We start from the raw sequence: 19,726 nt of genomic DNA, 5'->3' as shown, positions 1-19,726 counted from the left end.
GAAACAGCTTGCACAGTTTCTAGTAAACCTTTGGAAGGAAGGTAAGACACAGCCACTGTTTTGCTTATTGCAGTAAAATTCACATCACAGAATTTATCATTTTAGCCATTCGAAAGTATAAGTTTCAGTGGCTTTTAGTACATTCATGGTGTTATGCAACCATCGCCACTATCTAATTTCACAACATTTTCATTATCCCCGAAAGACACCTCATGCCTGTTAAGCAGTCCCTCCCTGTTTCACAGTCTCCCCACCCACACTGACCCTGACAACCACTCATCTGCCTTCTGTCTCTGGATTTGCCTATTCTGGACATCTTATACAAATGGAGTCATATAGTACATAGCCTTTTGGGGACACAGTCCCTTGAGTCTTGAGTTTTACTGGAACCTTTGCCGAGAGCCTGGCATGAGTCAGTTCATGGAGTAAATAGAGCATTTTATTTATTTGAAATGATGGGAGGTCAGTTTGGAATGAAAAGAAACTGTATAGCCTTTTGACTTTTTGTAAGTTCTAAAGATTCTGCTTATCTTTCAAAGAGAAATCTCTGCAACCCCCTTTAATTTTTTCTCTTATAGGGGCTGGTTCATAGGCAAAGCCACAGTGAATTTGGGTATAAAGACACAAGAAAAGCTCTATGATTTGTAGCTCTCATAAATGTTTAAAATATTTATACAGAGAGAAAAGAATAATTCTTTAATTATTTTTAAGAATTGGCTTGGCCGGGCGCGTTGGCGTGGTGGTGCACGCCTGTAATCCCAGCACTTTGGGAGGCTGAGGCAGGCAGATCACCTGAGGTCAGGAGTTCGAGACCAGCCTGGCCAACATGGCAAAACCCCATCAAGATCAGTGACACAATCTCGGCTCACTGCAACGTCCACCTCCCGGGTTCAAGCAATTCTCCAGCCTCAGCCTCCCAAGTAGCTGGGATTACAAGTGCCTGCCCCCACACCTGGCAAATTTTTCTATTTTTAGTAGAGACGGGGTTTTGCCATGTTAGCCAGAATGGTCTTGAACTCCTGACCTCAGGTGATCCTCTTGCCTTGGCCTCCCAAAGTACTGGGATTACAGGTGTGAGCCACCCTGCCGGCCAGTGCTGGGATGAATATAAGCAAAAGGTGTAACCTGGCGGCAGAGAGGAAGGAGTCTCGCTAAGCCTGGGGGTAGGGTAGTGATAATGAGGAGCATGAGGGGTCAGCTATTAAAGAATGAGGAGGGGATATTCAAGGTAGAGAGGACAGCATGCACCAACACATGGCTCTTGTCATTTAGAAAGGAGCACCAGCAACAGTGGTGAAGGGTAGACGTGTCACACTGTGTGTGTGATGCTCCAGGGACAGCCTTGAGGCAGGGCTGTCATCCCACCAAGGGTGGACTGTGTGCATAGAGAATCATAGTGACCCTTGGCTACTCGGCCTCTGGCTTCCTGGACCGCGTCTCCCCACCCCACACTGACCTGCCTCCAGGATGGTTCAATCACTGGGCCTCAATTCTGATCAGACTCCAAAGTGGACCCCAAATGCCTCTCCACATCATTCTTCCTTTCTTGGAAAAAGCCTGTGAAATGTGAATCCTTCCCCCTAGGCACAGTGGTTCCCCTAGGCTCATCCCCCAGCCGTATCCAGCCTATGCACTCACCCACAGGAATGTTTCTTATGTTTACAAAACCAGCAGAAAGCACTCTCAGAATGACCCTGAGACCTGCAGTCAATGGATCAATGGCTCTGCCTCTATGGTAAAAATTGAATCGGTCTAGATTCCCTGCAACCCCACGCCCGTTGATTTTTGAAGAGGGATAGTACTAGGAGCTCTCCTTCCCACAGGGATGTCAGTGGAGTGAGGAGGAAGAACAAGGAGCAGACGGTGGGATGGTTCCAGCCAGTTCTCCGAGGCCAAGCCCAGGGCTTAGAAGGGCTGATGAGGAAGTACAGAATGTAGGCACAGCCAGACCCCTTCTGTCTGGGTGGAAGCAGGGGTGGTAGAATTTTACCCTTAGACCTATTGTGACAATCAGAAAGCTGCCCCTGACCTGAATCCATAGATGTCTGAATTTAACTCAGAAATCTCCTGCAAGGCCGGGCACAGTGGCTCATGCCTGTAATCCCAGCACTTTGGGAGGCCGAGGCGGGAGGATCACTTGAGGTCATGAGTCTGAGACCAGCCTGGCCATCATGGCGAAACCCTATCTCTACTAAAAATACAAAAGTTAGCTGGGTGTGGTGGCATGCACCTGTATTCTCAGCGACTTGGGATGCTGAGGCAGAAGAATTGCTTAAACCTGGGAGGCGGAGGTTGCAGTGAGCCGAGATCGCTCCACTGCACTCCAGTCTGGGCGACAGAGTGAGACCCTGTCTCCAAAAGAAAAGAAAATAAATCTACTGCAAAGAGATGTTGCATTTCAGGTGAATGCATGTAACCTTCAGAGGCCGGGCTGTTTATTAGATGTATTTTATAACTGAGGATTCTAGGTAAACACAAGCCAGACAGATCCACCAGAAGCCTAGAGCTGTGAACTCTTCCTTTGCAAAGCTTGTCTCCAGTAAAACCTCACGTAGACACAACTCCTTGAGTGCCTTGCCCATGACTCTGGTCTCAGAATGCCCTGGGTATGCCTGTACACAATAGGACTGTTAAGGTGCAGTGCACCTGACTTCCCTGTGGCTGCATTTAGGGGCAGGGGAGAGGTATGTAGAGTATGGAGGCACACCAAGAGCTGAGTATTTTTCTTAGCGTTAATTTTTGACCAAATACAAAACAGCAGAGAAAGAAACAGACAACTTCCTTGAAATATTTATTCCTTTCATAATATGGTTTTCATCTCCCTAGAGAACACCAACGGGATGGGCAAAGCCTGACAGAATGGCAGGGTGGGGAAGCAGTTGCTGCCTCTCTTGAGTTGCAACCCATCAGCCCTTTATGGTTTTCATAGGACTAATTGATTCACACCTGGTGCCATTCTTCCATTCATAAACATCCTTGACTGCTGCAGATGAGTCCTGCAAAACACTCCAGCCTCCATTTATTAGTTTGTTCTTTCATTAATTCATTCAGGAAAGGGGTATGACAAGCCTCCTCTGTGCTAGACTCTGTTAGCTGCTAAGGAGGTAAAAGTAGCATCTACACTCAAGCTCTCCCCAGAACGAAGAATGCATTTATATTCCAACATCAATTCTCTGACCGCAGCTGGCTGTCCTATTCAGTTATGACACTACCTAGTGTTAGTGTAGACCCCACAAGCTAAGAGTTCAGTCCCGTGAGACTGCCCCAAATTCAATCATCAGCCACAAGTGGGGTCCTCAGATTCCTCACACTTCTGCCCAGCTGACCACAAATTTGGGATTTTCTATGACCCCCTCACCCATCAAGTTTAATAATTCTCTAGAAGGACTTGCAGAACACAGGAAAGCACCATATTTACAATGACTGGCTTCTTATAAAGAATGCAGATTGTAGCCTTGTTTACTACATTAAAGATGTTCAGGACTCTACTGAAGCCCTTGAAGCCTTTTTGGCTTCTAGATAATTCCACTGTGACAGTGTGTATTTGGATTAGACTGTGGCTTAACTGGACATCCAGTTAGTAAGTGGCGGTTGTTGTCTGGGTGACAGATGATGGTGGCCTGGGCTCAGGAAAGTGACCACAGAGATAGAGAGGAAGACAGGTGGATTCAAGAGCTACTTAGGAGAAATGCAAATGAAAGAAGGAAGAGTTGAAGGCAATGGTAAATTTCTGGATCCGGTTGTCAGGTTGGCAGATGGTGGAGTATTTCTTTAACCACAAAGGAAGAAGCATTTTGGAGCCGTGAGGATGCTCTGTTGGAGACACTCTGGATGGTGAGCTGCAGGTTGGCCTGGGACATTTTCTAGTTGTTCTCTGAAATGTCTCTTTTTATCCTTTGCTTTGATAAACAACTGATTGCCCAGGGACCAGTGAAGAATCTTGATGATAAAACTCTTACTTGTAGTGAAAGAATCATGGGATCTTTTGCATTTTCTTACATCAAAAAGGACCTTGAACTGAAAGCTCTCTTTAAAAAACAAACAAACAAAACAAAAAAAAACCCCACCCTACCCTGCATACTATCACCTGCTAAACTACCCAGTGTCAGAAGGACAACTTCAGAGATGCCGTGGTGGCAGCTGATAGTGCCTGACATTTAGTGAGTGCTCAGCACCTGCTGGGTGTTGTTCTGAACGCTTCATGTGGATTAGTTCATTTCCCCTCCCAGCAGCCCTGTGAGTTCGATACTGTTATTATTTACATCCCACAGGTAAAGGGAAACGGGGGCACAGTAGGTTGAAAAATAACAGAAATTGAGTTTGTTTGAAAAATTTTAAGGCTAAAAGCCTTCAGTCTTATCTAATCACATCTATCTTTTGATTTCAGGTTGGATTTTTCTTTTGGGAATCAGTCAAAACCCACTGTGGGTTATTAAGAGTAGAAGATGACTTATAAAGGGATAATGAGGATAGCCTCCTTTTGCTGGGAAGACAGAATTTTTCATTCCAAATTCTAATCTCCAGTGTCACCTTGCATGTCCATTTCTGGATTTATATTTTGTATTTTAGTATTTATATCCCATGTTTCATTTGACTCTGGGATACGAGCAATTGTCAGATGCACCATTATTTTCCAGACCACTAAGAAAGGAAAAAAAAAAAACCTACCGATTAAACTGTAACACACCATTGATTGTAAGACACACCCTGATTGGTGAGGTGTAAAAATGGGGGAAAGTGGCTGTCTTAGAATGAAATATCTTAGAATGAATTTGTGTGAGTCAGGGGCGGTGAAAGTCATTTTGCAGGATTCTAATGGCTTCTCCATTCACCTCTCTCCGAAGAAAGAAAGGACTTGGGGTGTTTTGCTGATTCCTGGCAGCATTCTTGGCCCAGCGTATCCTGGGTTTGCTCTTCCCCATTGGAGGGCCCTTTGCCAGAGAACAGCCGCTAGCTTGTTTAGCCATGAAGCTTGCCATGTGAGTGCAGCTTGTGTGTGAAGAGGCTGGGCCAGTACAGATAACACCAATCACATTTCACTGGCTTTTTGATCAGCTGTTTAGCTCCCTGGCGGCTTGTTCCCAGCATTCATGTTTGCTGTGAGTAGGAAACACAAAGAACCTCATCTTCAGAATGAGAAAGACTTGGGGCTGGATTCTAGCTGTACCCGTGGCTAGCTTAGTGCTCATGATTGTGGCCCTGTGCACACCACTTTGCCTCCCTCAGTCTCAGTTTCCCCATCTATCAAAAGGGATATTCATTCCTGCCTTGAATGTGTTATGTAATGATTAAGGAAAATAAAATGCAGGTGTTGAAGTTGATACAGGATCTTTATTTCATTCCAGAAAACTCTGTAAAGTTTCCTCACTTAAAAATTCCTTCCTTCTGTGGCCGGGTGTGGTGGCTCACACTGTAATCCCAGCACTTTGGGAGGCCGAGGCAGGCAGGTCACTTAAGGTCAGGAGTTCGAGACCAGCCTGGCCAACATGGTAAAACCCTGTCTCTACAAAAAATACAAAAATTAGTCGGATGTACTGTCTTGAACCCAGGAGGCAGAGGTTGCAGTGAGCTGAGATTGTGCCGCTGCACTCCAGCCTAGGCAACAGAGTGAGACTCTGTCTCAAAAAAAAAAAAAAATTCCTTCCTTCTTTAGGGGTGCTGCCTTGGCCCATGACATGATGCATTCGCAATGCTTTGCCCCAGGAACATTTTCTGCAAAGAGAATCATCATCATTTCCCCTGGGGTGGGGGGATAAGGGGCTCCTGGCTGCTGTTCATCAGAATTCCCCAGCGTGAATACACAAGACCTGGAAACTAGCACCAGGAAAAAAAAAAAAAACTCAAGACTGAAGATGCCTAAGATATTACAGAAGAAAGCTGAAAGCAATTCTTTGCTCAAGAATTTTGTCTGGGAAGCCCATCTAAGGCACCCCCTCCCTCCTCCTCTTGGCTGCTTGATAGTCCTGGAATTGGGTAGTTCTGAAGCATTAGGCCATTTAAGGGCATGATGGTTGAGGCCAGTGAGCAAACTTGGTCAAGTTGTATCAGTGCTTGATTCATTTACAAACATTTGAACACCTGCCGCCTTCCAGGCAAGTGTGCTGACTGAGGAGATACAGTACTGAGCAAAAGCATTCATGGGTTCTGCCCCCGTGGGACTGCCCCCTGACTAGGGGAGACTGACGTCAATCAAATAACTAGAGAAATAAAGATGAAATTCAAACCGGGGGTAGTGCTGTGAATAAGTATAAGGGATTTCAGAGATCAAGTAAGAGAAGCCTAATCTGGGGAGAAAGTTCACGGCAGGATTCTCTGAAGGATCGAGAATTAAGCGAGACCTGTAGGATAAAAGGTGTTAGGAATGTAGCAGAGGGACAGCGGAGTGAAGATGGGAAGGGGCCCAGGCCCTGGAGGATGAGAGGGAGAGGAGAGAGGGAGAGAATGGCCCACAAAGGCTGAGGCTATGAGGTAGACAGGCAATGACCTTTCATGCCTTGCAGGGCAGGCCATGTTAAGGACATTGGACTTTCCTTGAGAGCAATGGGAGCTGTTGAAAAGCAGTGAGAATATTTGCATTTTGAAAGTAATCCACGGCCGGGTGTGGTGGCTCATGCCTGTAATCCCAGCACTTTGGGAGGCCGAGGCAGGTGGATCACTTGAGGTCAGGGGTTCAAGACCAGCCTGGCCGACGTGGTGAAATCCTGTCTCTACTAAAAATACAAAAATTAGCTGGGCATGGTGGTACACACCTGTAATCCCAGCTACTTGGGTGGCTAAGGCCAGAGAATCTCTTGAACCTGGCAGGCGGAGGTTGCAGTGAGCTGAGATCACACCACTGCACTCCAGCCTGGGCAACAGAGCGAGACTCTGTCTCAGAAAGAAAAGAAAGAAAGTAACCTAGGGCTGCTCTGGGCGAGCTAGTCCAAGTGCAGTCTGGGGTGAGACATTAGGGGCTGTTGGCATCCGTTCAGGTGAGAGATCGGGATGGCCCAGTGAGGGTGGAGGTAGCAGAGGTGAGACAAGAGGATGGAGTCAAGTCCGTGGGAGCTGGAATAGCCAGGACCAGTGCTCAAGGAGTCAGTGGTGACTCTCCTAACACTGCCGATGGGAGTGAAGTGAATGGGCTTTTGTATATATTAAATCAGTACCAACACAACTCTCTGAATTTGTGGACCTCAAAAGATCACTCTATCTTAAAACCAGTATATCCAACTGGGACATGAAATAATTTCTTTCACAGTTTTTTTAATAAATATAATTACATGTTGTATTAATGAATTTAATAAATAAACATTGTAGTTTTAGCTTATCATCTATCCTGAATGGAAATGTCCTGACTATAATTATAGCAATCTTTACAGAGTATACTTATTTTAGAATGCTACAATTTGAGAGTCCTTTAATTATAATACATATTTAAAATAACTTTGCTATAATCATAGGATAACTTAAATTTATATTTTCCAAATTAGATAACACTGGGTTCTGTGGCCTTTTTTTCTTTCCTATGTAGATATATTTTTTAAAGTCAGCATTATTAATTATGGATAGACATGTGCCTTATAACTTATGAAAGGAAGTAAACATACATTTTTCCAATTTCTGACAATCATAGGCTGTTATTTTTTTATTTTATTTTATTTATTTATTTTAGATGGAGTCTTGCTCTGTCGCCCAGGCTGGAGTGCAGTGACATGATCTCAGCTTACTGCAACCTCCCCCTCCCAGGTTCAAGCAATTCTTCTGCCTCAGCCTCCCCAGTAGCTGGGACTACAGGCATGTGCCACCACGCCCAGCTAATTTTTGTACTTTTAGTAGAGACGGGGTTTCACCATATTGGCCAGGCTGGTCTCGAACTCCTGATCTCATGATCTGCCCGCTGCGGCCTCCCAAAGTGCTGGGATTAGAGGCATGAGCCACCGTTCCCAGCCTCATAGGCTGTTATTTTTTTAAATTGCTACCATAATCAAAGCCCACCGAGCACGTTTGGTCAAACACGATGTGTCTCAATCTGGTGTCTCCCGACTTCTGTTCACCGTCCTACATGAGAGTAGGATTCAGTCCCATGGGGGCAGAACCCATGAATGCATTCTACACAAGAGTAGAATGAGAACATTCTGAGGTGGTCTGCAGCCCTCTGTGTTTTGTTATTAGAATATCATAGAATAGATCGAGAGACTAGAAGTAACCCTGTAGACCAGCCCTGAGTCATGTGGCCCAACAAGGCCCACAATTGGCCATGCTATTTGGCTGGTTGCAGAGGAAAAGCAAGGGTTTACAGCTTTCCAGAGCTTCCCTGCTGGTGGACTCGTATCATACACACATTAAGTATATGTGGATTAATTTTGCACTAGCCAGCATTTTAAAATAGAAGAGAAAACTCACAGTTTTCATAGTGCTGGTGACACCCAGCCTTCCCTCTGTAAGCCTTTGTCCACAGGTGGTGGGTCTCTGTGAACAGAGCACCTGCCCTGAGGCAAATTCCCGGAGAGAATGGGAGAATGTTTTTACAGGTTTCTTGTCTACTAAAAACACATGAAACCAGTGGCTCAGTGGCTGGACTAATGTATGGTGGTGATTACTCCTACATCCTCGAGGAAGAAATTGAAGGCATGGTAAAGAATTATTCTGAGGGGTGGAGGTAGTGACTACATGGAAGAATAGGGGAGTGGGTCACCTTGAAAATATGCTGAAACACCCAGGCGCTGTGGCTCATGTCTGTAATCTCAGCACTTTGGGAGGCTGAGGTGGGAGGATCACTTGAGGCCAGGAGTTCAAGAGCGTCTGGCCAATAAAGCAAGACCCAATCTTTACAAAAAAATTGAAAAACTAGCTGGGCATGGTGGTGCACGCTGGTAGTCCCAGCTGCTTAAGAGGCTGAGGCTGCAATGAGCTATGATCATTCCACTGCACTCCAGCCTGAATGACAGAGCAAGACTCTGTCTCCAAAAAGGAGAAAATTATGCAGAGACTTCTCAAGCAGCAAATTTCTTACATATAGTAGTTCCCCCTTCTCCTCAGGAAATACGTTCCAAGACCCCCCGTGGATGCCTAAAACTGCAGATAGTACCGAACCTTACATATACTGTGGTTTTTCCCATGCATACATGTCTATGGTAAAGTTTAATACATAATTTAGGCACAGTAAGAGATTAACAACAGTAATAATAGAACAATTATAACAATATACTGTAATAAAAGTCATGTGAATGTAGTCTCTTTCTCTCTTTCAAAATACCTTATTTTACCACACCATGGGTAGCTGAAACTTTGGAAAGCAAAACCACAGAGGAGGGGCCAGTATAGCGTAATCGTTGGGTAGCACCCCTCCGTGGACTGAGATACATACTATCTACACATTTGTACTCACTTGACTGATGAGAGTTATATACACAAAGCTGTCCATACTGTATTTACTGGCCATCTAAGGCATTTTCAAGGGTGATCTTTGACTATAATTTTCTCATTATGTGCTAACTTAGAACTTATTCCCTGTCTGAGAAGTGACTTTTCCTTACTAAAATCTGACTACCTTTTCTATTGGGATGTGCTTTAAGCCTGATTGCCTCTTGCTCCAAATTAAACTTTCTCCTCTGCTTATGAGCAAAAAATACAGAATATGTTCCTACATCCAAGGCAATTTTCCCTGACCCTTTCTTTCTTCAGACCAAATAGTTCATTGCATTTAATGTTCTCTACATCACTAAGAGGGATAGATGGAAACTGCAGGGCCCTTCCTACAAGGCGATGGGGCAGAGAATAGGTTCATTGTTAAGGGAATTAGGCAGTGTTGCTCAACCCTGCCTCTGTGCCATTCTTTCTGTGACCTTAGATGAGTCCCTTGACTTCTCTAGGACTTGGTCTCCATTGAAACATGAGCAGATTGGCCCAACTGGATAACCCCTTCCAGCTCTAACATTTTGTGTTGAAACTATTAAACAGACATTTATCAAGCACCTGCTGTAGACACACATGACATTGTACCAGGGGCTGTGCTGGGAAAGACCAAAATCCTGCCCTGAAGAAGTTTAGAAATTATCTCTCTGGTTCGAGTGATAGGTGAGGCCCCTGCATAGGCAGCCCAGGGTGGAAGCTCATGAGCTGGTGGTTCCCTGCTGTCACCCTGCTGTCCCCACCTACAGATCAGATTTGTAGTAGCTGCTTCTTTGGACACAGTGCCTGTTGGTCCATGTTTATCTTTTAGGGCAGCAGGCTTCTTTTGCAAGAGGCCATGGTCTGGGGGCCATACCCTGTGTCACACTACTCTGCCATTGTAGGGAGAACTGGTACAGGCAATATGGTAAATAAATGGATGTGGCTGTGTTCTAATAAAACTTTATTTGCAAAGATGGTTTGCTGACCATGTGTTAGTCATTCAAAAGATTAACACCCTGTCTTAAATTCCAGAAATGGTTGCCTGCACCTAACTGGGGTCTGTGGACCTGGCCAGATAATTCCTGAACATGGGCCAGGCTCCGCATAGACCCCACTTTCAGTTTTTCATCAGCAGAGACCTGTCTGGAGGTCTTGTTGTTACTGGGCTTGTTCTACAGCAAGAGCATTCAAGACTGTCCACTAGAGAGTCAAAGTAACTGCCAAGGATTCCCATGGGCCCCCAGAGCCAGGAGAGCAGATGCTTGCCACCTTTGTCTTTAGGAGCAGACCCTTCTATCCAGACAGAGGCTCTTTGATTGAGATTGACCCAACAAAGCCAGCTCTTGCCCGTTTTTGGAAACACCCACAGGCTCTTACCTTGTTTCCACATCTCTTAGCCTCTTCAGAATGTTCTGAAAGGAAAGAATGCTGTCTGGCTCTGTGTTCCAGGGTTGTGTTGGCAGAAGAGTTGGTGGGGGTTGTGCAGTGTGAGAAGGCAAGTCATAAAGGGTTGCCCCAGGAAATTTTCCTTGTCAGGAATAAGCCAGGCTAAATGTGCCCTTTGGGCATTGGAAATTGGAAATGGCTGGTCCTAGAAAAACAGCCACCTTAAATCCTTTTGGGGCATGAATAAATACTTTTTTTACATCCTGGAAAATTGTGGTTTTGACTCCAGCAAGGACCCCAGGGAGGAGGGGCACTCGTTCCAGAAGCTGGTGTTTCAGCAAGCCGTGCTTGGGTCTCTGTTTTGTGCAGGGAGAGGTGATATCCAGCCTCAGTTGGACAGTGCTCTCCAAGATGTCAATGATAAGTATCTCTTATTGGAAGAAACAGAAAAGCAGGCCGTCCGGAAGGCTTTGATTGAAGAACGTGGCCGATTCTGCACCTTCATCTCTATGCTGCGGCCAGTGATTGTAAGTTAATGGAAAACTCCAGAAGGTTTAAACTGCTGGTGTGGAGGTGGCTTCCTTCTAATTTTATCCATCCACTGTTGAGTCATGGAGAATCTACTGTCAGGAATCACGATGGTGGAATCTCTTGTACAGACCAGTGATTCAGTGCAAGCTGATGGCCACGTAGCTCACTCCTCATTCACTGTTCTAGTACCACTTGTTCCACGTTACTTTGTCTCACCAAGTCAAGAAGGCTCAGCAGAGTGGTTCTCAAAGTGAGGTCCCCAGGTCAGCAGCATCACGTGGGAACTGGCTAGAAATGCAAGTTCTTGGGCCCAACCCAGACCCACCAAGTCCAAACCTCTGGGGGTGGGGACCCAGTTGTCTGTGTTTTAAAGAAGCACTCCAGGTGGTTTTGAGACTCACTGTTGAAGTCGAGTACCAAGGGGTGACCGTGAGATGAATATCCAAGAGCCTCAATGAATAAATTTAGACTTAATTTTTAAGGAAATCATTTGCATGCCGTAATTGAGAACTTGCACTGTAGGCATTCTGGAAGCTGATTCGAAGGTACCAGCTCATTTCCCTTAGCCCTAGCAAAATGTCTGAATTTGAGTTGTTCCTCTGAGCATAGAACTTTTCCATGGATCATTCTAGCCTGGCCCCATAGTCCCAACTTGGCACTTTGATAAAGCACATGAGATGTTTCTTCCATGGTCCCCAGCTCCTGTCTTACTTGTCTTTTATTAAGTTGGTGGAAAAGCATAAGAAAGAAGGGGAAAAGTTAGCCTCTGTTGAACACACAGGCACTGTCACAAAGATCTGGACCAAAATATCTCCAAGTTGTGTCATCCATTGAAGCTAAGCAACTTCAGAAAAGGGCCACAGTGTGAAGAGGGCTGTGCTGCAGGATCCCGTGGGAACACACAGTCAGACCATCTGAGCAGGCCTGGCAGTCCCCCAGGCCCTGGGAGGGAGGCCTGTGTGTTCCCCACTGTCCCCTGTGCACAGGTCACTCCTCCTTTATGGCAGATTTCTTTTTCCATCTCATTTCCCAAAAGGAAAGGCATGTAGTACCTTCAGCAAAGATTTGTCAGTCCCATCAGTGCCTTTTCTGAAAAACTGAAAGGGTTATACAGAGACCCTAATGAAAACAATTGGACTAGAGCGATGAAGGGAATCACTCAAGATAATAACATTTCATGAATGACTTTTCCTTCAGGAAGAAGAAATCTCAATGCTAGGGGAAATAACCCACCTTCAGACCATCTCGGAAGATCTAAAAAGCCTGACCATGGACCCTCACAAACTGCCCTCCTCAAGTGAACAGGTAGGCTTCAGGGGTTAAGCACTTACAGGATCAAACCAAAGAGGTAAAAGCTCAAGGCCCTGAGTGTTCCTGTGGCATTTGTCAGGTCTTAAATTATAGTCATATTCACCATGTCCTTCATGATGTAATATATGAAATCACCATAGCGAGCTGTTACATAGAACCTATTGTGTGTCAGGCACTGTCCCAAGCTCTTTACATAGCCTGACTTCCTCCATTCATCTTCATGATTATGCTTGTTTTATAGAGGAGGATGCGGAGGCACTGAGAGATGGAGTCACTTAGCCAGGTTCATCTAGCTAGTAGGTAGTGGAACTGGTATTTGAACCAAGCGGTCAGGTTCCAGATCCCACGCACTTAATTGCTGTGTTCATCTGCCCTCTAGAAGTCAACTCTCCTAAGAACACATCGCTGGTGTGTTTTGGTTGACATTGTCAACCATTCTCCATTTCTCCCATTCTAATTGAGCAATGCATGGAGAGCTCTCTCATCTTATGAAAAAGATGACATTTTTATGCTTTATTCATTTAATTCACATCACACGCACACTATGGGAAGAGACATATTTGGGGGAACTGATGAATCACACGCTGGCTTTTGTGCTTGGTAACAATCTTTTCGTCTCCTTGGAGAGCTGGCTCAGAGGGCAAATTTGGGAGCTCGTGTTTTCTATTCTATCAAATTATATTTATTAGACCAGAGCATGCATGCATTCACTTGACAAATAAACATTTACTGAGTGCTTCTTATGTGAATGAAAGGTGGACCTTATACTCATGTGGCCCTTTGTCAAGCAAGGGAGACGGATATAGAAATAATGGTGAAAGAATTGGCTTGTTCTTGATTCTGTCAGGCTTTAAAATTTCTAGTGCTGGTCAAATAGGGCAGAAATGACCACTGAATATCAAGTGGTTAAAATGCGCTACCAACAAGTCTGGGAACCATGATTAACTTTATGGCATTACAAGAGGAAAATCCTGCAAATTCTAGCCTTGGGTAAAAATGGCTCTTATAAATTATTAATTGGTCACTGTATTTCTCCCTCTCTCGACTGATATTTCATGATTTTCCTTTTCCCTTCCTTTCCTTCTCCCTATTAATTATAGTTTTACTTTCTCAGTAAAAGGATTATGACATTGATGGATTTGGTACTGTGGCTCTTCAATTAAAAAAAACTGTTTTTTAACATGTTTTCCTTTCATTCCCACCCCCACAATGGCAGCCTTTTGATGCTTTGGTGGATGTTAAGCTTTGATGGCTAACGCTTCCCTTCTCAGCACCTCGCTCACCCAGCTGGCTCTGTCCCCTTAGGTGATTTTGGACTTGAAAGGTTCTGATTACAGCTGGTCATATCAGACGCCACCCTCTTCCCCCAGCACCACCATGTCCAGAAAGTCCAGTGTCTGCAGGTAAGTGAAGCTGGGGTCCACTCTTGCTTTCAGGACGGGTCATTTTTCTTTATGCTAATGTGAGCAATCGAGCCAGTCCCTTATCTCTTAGAATGGCTCATTCTCAAACAGGAAATAGGAGCTGAAAGAATGGTAATTATTTTGGTCTTGCTCTTTAGTCTCTGGATTAATTTTGGATCAGAAAGAAAACCCCATTAGCCCTTGACTCGTGGATGTAGCTTATTCTCTCTCACTTGTATGTTGTAGGGATTTTCCCATTCTATGAGATCACATTTGATTTTCCTGTTTAGCAGAGTGAAAACCTTCTAAGGCCTAAAAAATGGTGAACCTGGGTTGATTCTTACACAGGCTGATCTCACTGTTGCCAGAACAAACGAAGGAAGTAACAATGGCTTATGCCCTCATTTCGCCCCATATTTTTGTTTCAGGGTTTCATAAAGTAAATAGAGTTCTTGCTCTGTCAGTCACTGCTACTACTAGCACCGCCATTACCACGACCACACCTCTATTAATTAGTACTGTTCCCTATTGGAACAAAATCTGTTGGAATAGTTCTGCCATCTGCAAACCTGTTGTCTAGCGGTTTTCTGTTAGAAGTCAGTTCTTGGCTTGCCGAGTAGGAAAGTTTATTTTCCTCTCCTTGAAAGACGGAAGCATGATGTACCACTTATCTCTCTTGGTATAGTAGTCCTGTTACTCTTTTAATTTAACTTTCAAGGCCAAATGAGTTTCCACTTCCTGTGTATTAGCACTGAGAGTAAAGGGCAGGATGGATCTGCTTAATCTGTCTATGGTGATGTTTTGGTGCACGCTGATGCCTATTTCCTTTCACTGCGGAGCTTGTACACTATACACTTAGCAGGAAGTTCAGACCTAAGATGCTGCATCCTGGACATTCTGCCCCCTGAAGATATTAGTTTGTTTCTTGTCTTTCGTTGACTGTGTGTGTCTGCGCACGCGCGTGTGTGTGTGTGTGTGAAAGAGACCTTTTTGTTGTTGTTGCCAAGAAAAATCTCTCGTTAGTGTAAAACGAAGTTTCGTGGCTGTTTTTTTCTTCCTTATGATTTTAGTTTGAGTAGAAAACCATGTTGCACTGACATCTGCAACTCTGAGGCTGCCGGGGTGGAGTTGCTGTGAGCTTTACTGTCGGTCCCCAACTGCCCCCTTCTGGCTGACTAAAAGGGAAAGGCAAAAATCATGATATTTATTCTTCACTGCAGCGATTTCCTCCAGCACGCTCCCCTATGTCTGTCTGAACATTTGCACCAAGTAATTCTAGTGTAGAACAGTCACACAGCCCCTGAGTACCTTATTAGCTACCAGATTTTGCAAACCAGAGTCTCTTGCAGGCTTAGGAGTGGAAACCATGAATTTTCCAATCCCAGCCCTAGTTGTTTACTTCATCCCTGCTGGTGCCTCTACAACTGCCCTTTTTATTTCAGCTCTGTTTGTTTGGACCATGGGAGTCTGTTTTTTGCTTTTTATGATCTAAGTTACTATACAGAGTGTGGAGCATTTTTTTTTTTTTTTTTTTTTTTGAGATCGGGTCTTGTTCTGTTGTCCAGGTGGAGTGCAGTGGCACAATCTCAGCTCGCTGCAACTTCTGCCTCCCCAGGTTCAAGCGATTCTCCTGCCTTGGCCTCCCAAGAAGCTGGGATTATAGGTGCCTGCCACCATGCCTGGCTAATTTTTGTATTTTTATCAGAGGCGGGGTTTCACCATATTGGCCAGGCTGGTCTCGAACTCCTGACTTCAGGTGATCCACCTGCTTTGGCCTTCTGAAGTGTTGGGATTACAGGCGTGAGCCATCGCACCCGGCCAGGAGCATGTTTCTTATGAGTGGAGATGGAATGCAGACAGAAATCCAGAGCGGGTGTGTCATTATTTGACATCCTGTTTACTGTGCCATTTCAAGAGCAAACAGCTGAGCATTGATTGCCCTTAGTCGCTGAAAGCTGCCTGCCTCTTGCCAAGTGTGCTATTGTGCCAGACCCACTGATATTTTAACACAGAAACAGCTGGGGTCAGAGTAAAACCATTAATTAAAGCATCACTTTGTTAAAAGGTAAAACACATGCACACCAACCTAGTGAGTTGATTTGCTGATGTTCTTTACAGTGGGCTTGACCAGACTCACCTAGGATGAAATCACCTCAGCAAATCCATTGGCAGTGCTTAGCTGGGTTGGCCTTGGTCATGTGGACCCAGATGGTCCATCCAAGAACATTCCAGTCATGCTGAAGCCCCAGTGGGCTTTGCTGCAGGCTCATGGTTCCTGCAGGCAGATTAGCCCTGTCCCTTTTCTTGCTACTGACATCAGCTCCCCTCGTTTTGGTGGTAGGCGAAGCAGCAGAGTTGGGCGCACTTGACATTTTAGAACCCCAGACCTCCCTCCTAAGAACGCCACATGGTTACCATCGGAGACCTGAGTCCTGGCAGCTGTATTTCCCCCGGGTCACCTGGAAAAGCGTTTTGCTGACTACCTTCATGATTTGGTGTTTTGAAAACGTGTCTTGTGGTTTGCGCTGCATCTCCAGGGCAGAGAGCTAATTGCATTATGTTGTGCTCCTCTCTCTTCTGCCTCTTGTCTGTTCCCCTCCTTCCTCCTTCCTCCTTCCTCTTACCACTGCCCGCCTTTCTTTACCTTCCGTGCCCACCCCTCACCCCTGCTTGTCCTCCACAGCAGCCTGAACAGTGTCAACAGCAGTGACTCCCGGTCCAGCGGCTCCCACTCGCATTCCCCCAGCTCACATTACCGCTACCGCAGCTCCAACCTGGCCCAGCAGGCTCCTGTGAGGCTGTCCAGCGTGTCCTCCCATGACTCAGGATTCATATCCCAGGACGCCTTCCAGTCCAAGTCACCATCCCCCATGCCACCAGAGGCCCCCAACCAGGTAAGGGTGCCCTTGGCTCCAGGAGCAGCTGTCACACCTGGTGCCCTGACCACCGTCAATGGCCAGAACCAAAGAAGCACCTTGGCTTAGACAATCCCCTGCCCACTGACTTGAGAAACCTCTGGTTTAATTTCTCATCTTTAGATGTATTGTTCCCCCAAAGGGAGAGGTGCTATAAGTGGGTTTGAAGCCTGTCTCCGTGGTGGTAATGGTTGCATTACCACATCGATTTGGAGAGCTCTCATGTAAGTAGATGGATTGAAAGAGGTTTGACCACCCTCAGGCATCCCTGTACGTGCCCAGCTTGGCATAATTAAATGCTGTAATTAAAGGGCATTGCACAATGGGGACACCTCCTCCCCCACATCTCAGGTTCTCCCTGAATGGCTGAGGTTCTATGGTTGAATAGCGCTTCCGATACCATTCCTTGACGCTCTCAGGTTCCTTTTATCAATCTGTGTTGAGAATGAGAATGAATCATCAGAGCTTCTGCACATAATTCTGTTGGCACTTAGATTCTGGAAGGGAAGGTGTGGCAGAATCTCCAACTACAGCTGGGTTTAATGGTGCTAGGCCCAGCCCAGCCCAGTGGTTCCAGCTGGAGCAGAAAGCAGGAGCTGGTCAGGGCATCTGAACACCCTTCATGTGCATCATCAGTGTATGTGATCCTCTTTCTGTCCTCTCTCTACCTTAGTGTCATTGGGTTGGTGTCGGCCTTGAACTTGGCAAGTAGCTCTACATACAGAATGCTGGGTGCCCCACAGCCCCACCTGCTGGGAAACCCATGTCAGAGCTCTGCGTTCCTCTCCTCACAGCTCAGCGCTCTCATTAGCATTTTTCAGCCATCCTGGGGGACTGTGGCCTCTGTCTGTCTTCCTTGGATACACACTCAATTTTAAACGCACTCAGAGCCAAGAGCCACGGCTATAGTTTGAGAGTGCTTCAGGGTGCGTGTCCCAGCCGGGGTGCTTGGCTCGGTCTGTAAGGAGCTCCTCTTCCCCGCTGTGTGCTTCACTAAACCACATGTGCTGCTCACAAGCAGAGAGGGCAAAGGGTCAGGAGGAGGGCTGGAATGTGCAGTTCCTCTGGGCTGTTCTAGTGTGCAGCATAATTGTGTGTGTGTGTTTTAATTGACTGACAAATTAACATAGTAGTGTGCACTGACACCCCTTTCTGAAAAGGAGAGGCCACGTGCTGCAGCCTTCCCTTCTAAGACTGTGAGTGTAGATGGGGTAGAACAGAGTGTTTCCCGTGGCATGGAGGGAAGCAGAAGAGGGCATGTTGGGTTTACTTAAATCTGAAAACCTGTGCCCAAGACATGCGTGGCTAGCAACTCTAGGGTAGTTTTTTGTTTTGTCGTGTTATGTTTTTAAGACAGAGTCTCGCTTTGTCACCCCAGGCTGGAGTGCAGTGGTGCGATCTTGGCTCACTGTAACCTCCGCCTCCTGGGTTCAAGCGATTCTCCTGCCTCAGCCTCCCGAGTAGCTGGGATTACAGGCATGCGCCACCATGCCCAGCTAACTTTTGTATTTTTAGTAGAGATGGGCTTTTGCCAGGCTGGTCAGGCTGACCTCAGGTGATCCGCCCACCTCGGTCTCCCAAAATTCTGGAATTACAGGCATGAGCCACTGCGCCTGGCCACTAGGGTAGTTTTAATGAGCTCAGGGATGCTACAAAACTTAATAGAGAATTCTTATTTTTTAAGAAAGGCATTACGACTGCTTATTATCATAAGGTAAAGGGGAAATTGAAGGTCATTGTACAGATCACATTAGCCAGAGGGTACAATCTCCTGAAGGCAGTAACCTCCCCTTTATTAGGGAGAAAGGGGGCATACATCTAGGAGGCGCAGGAGCCCTTCATTTCTCTACTGAGTAACACAGGTCTGAGATGAAAGCCGAGTGATAGAATTTGTTCAGAATTCTCTGGTTTACCTCCCTCCACTCTTCAAATTGTGCCCTCACCCATCTGTGCCCAGGAGTGGGGCCATGCCTTCAATGAGGGTCTTACCCTAGAGCCATTTATCCCATCTGAGTCAAGAGGTTATTATTATTTTTTTTTTAAAAAAGGTTCTTTATAAAAAATGAGCAGAAGTCCAAAGAAATCTGAACCTGCAGTCCTGCAGTGGGTTACTGTTTTATTGTTTTGTTTTTGTTTTTTTTTTTGAGACAGGGTCTCACTCTTGCCCAGGATGAAGTGCAGTGGCGGGATCATAGCTCACTGTAACCCTGAACTCCTGGATTCAGGCAATTCTCCTATCTCAGCCTACCAAGTAGCTGGGACTATAGGCATGTGCCACCATGCTTGGCTAATTTTATTTTAGATTTGAGAATACATGTGCCTTGCATACTGGTGGGGATTGGGCTTCTATTTCCATTACCCAAATAGTGAACATTGTACCTGATAGGCAATTTTTCAACCCTCACTCCTTTCCTCTTTTGTATTTTTTATTTTTTGTAGAGATGAGGCCTTGCTATGTTGCCCAGACTGTTCTCCAATTCCTAGCCTCAAACGGTCTTCCTGCCTTGGCCTCCCAAAGTGCTAGGATTACAGGCATGAGCCACCACATCTGGCCGTTTTTTGTTGATAAAGCCCTCTAAACCTCAAATTTTTTAAGTTCACAGTTTCTCGACTGGGAAGTAGCACAAATGTGACTTAAATCCAAACCTTCCAACTTCAGATCCTGGGCTGCTAACCAGACACCGAGCTCAGAGTGCAGCTGGGATGTCCGTCCACCGTGCAGTCTCTCCTTGCTTTGGGTCCACTGAGCCCCACACATTGCTGAGTGTCTGATTGGCTCCTTGCCCTTACAGGACAGGAAAGCAA

General features: G+C 45.8%; 1 protein-coding gene and 1 long non-coding RNA gene across 6 annotated transcripts in view; one reads left to right on the top strand and one right to left on the bottom strand.

Annotated features, from left to right (window-relative positions):
• Positions 1–19,726, top strand: part of MTSS1 (MTSS I-BAR domain containing 1) — a 178,569-nt gene that overhangs the window by 149,648 nt on the left and 9,195 nt on the right. For all 5 annotated transcript variants that reach the window (XM_009244077.4, XM_054561023.2, XM_054561025.2 and 2 more), the window contains 4 exon segments: positions 11,131–11,288; positions 12,490–12,597; positions 13,909–14,006; positions 16,690–16,900. In XM_009244077.4, coding sequence (XP_009242352.4) covers positions 11,131–11,288; positions 12,490–12,597; positions 13,909–14,006; positions 16,690–16,900 — 575 coding nt within the window.
• LOC129047534 (uncharacterized) lies at positions 1,800–13,913 on the bottom strand. The gene is made up of 3 exons (XR_008509274.2): positions 12,624–13,913; positions 10,753–12,007; positions 1,800–5,097 (listed from the first exon to the last, which is right to left on the bottom strand). It is a non-coding gene; the product is annotated as an uncharacterized LOC129047534 (long non-coding RNA).

This window comes from Pongo abelii, chromosome 7, assembly GCF_028885655.2.
Source record: "Pongo abelii isolate AG06213 chromosome 7, NHGRI_mPonAbe1-v2.0_pri, whole genome shotgun sequence".
Classification (NCBI taxonomy): Eukaryota; Metazoa; Chordata; class Mammalia; order Primates; family Hominidae; genus Pongo; species Pongo abelii.
Note: the sequence above shows the minus strand (reverse complement) of the source record. Positions and strands in the feature narration are given on the sequence as shown.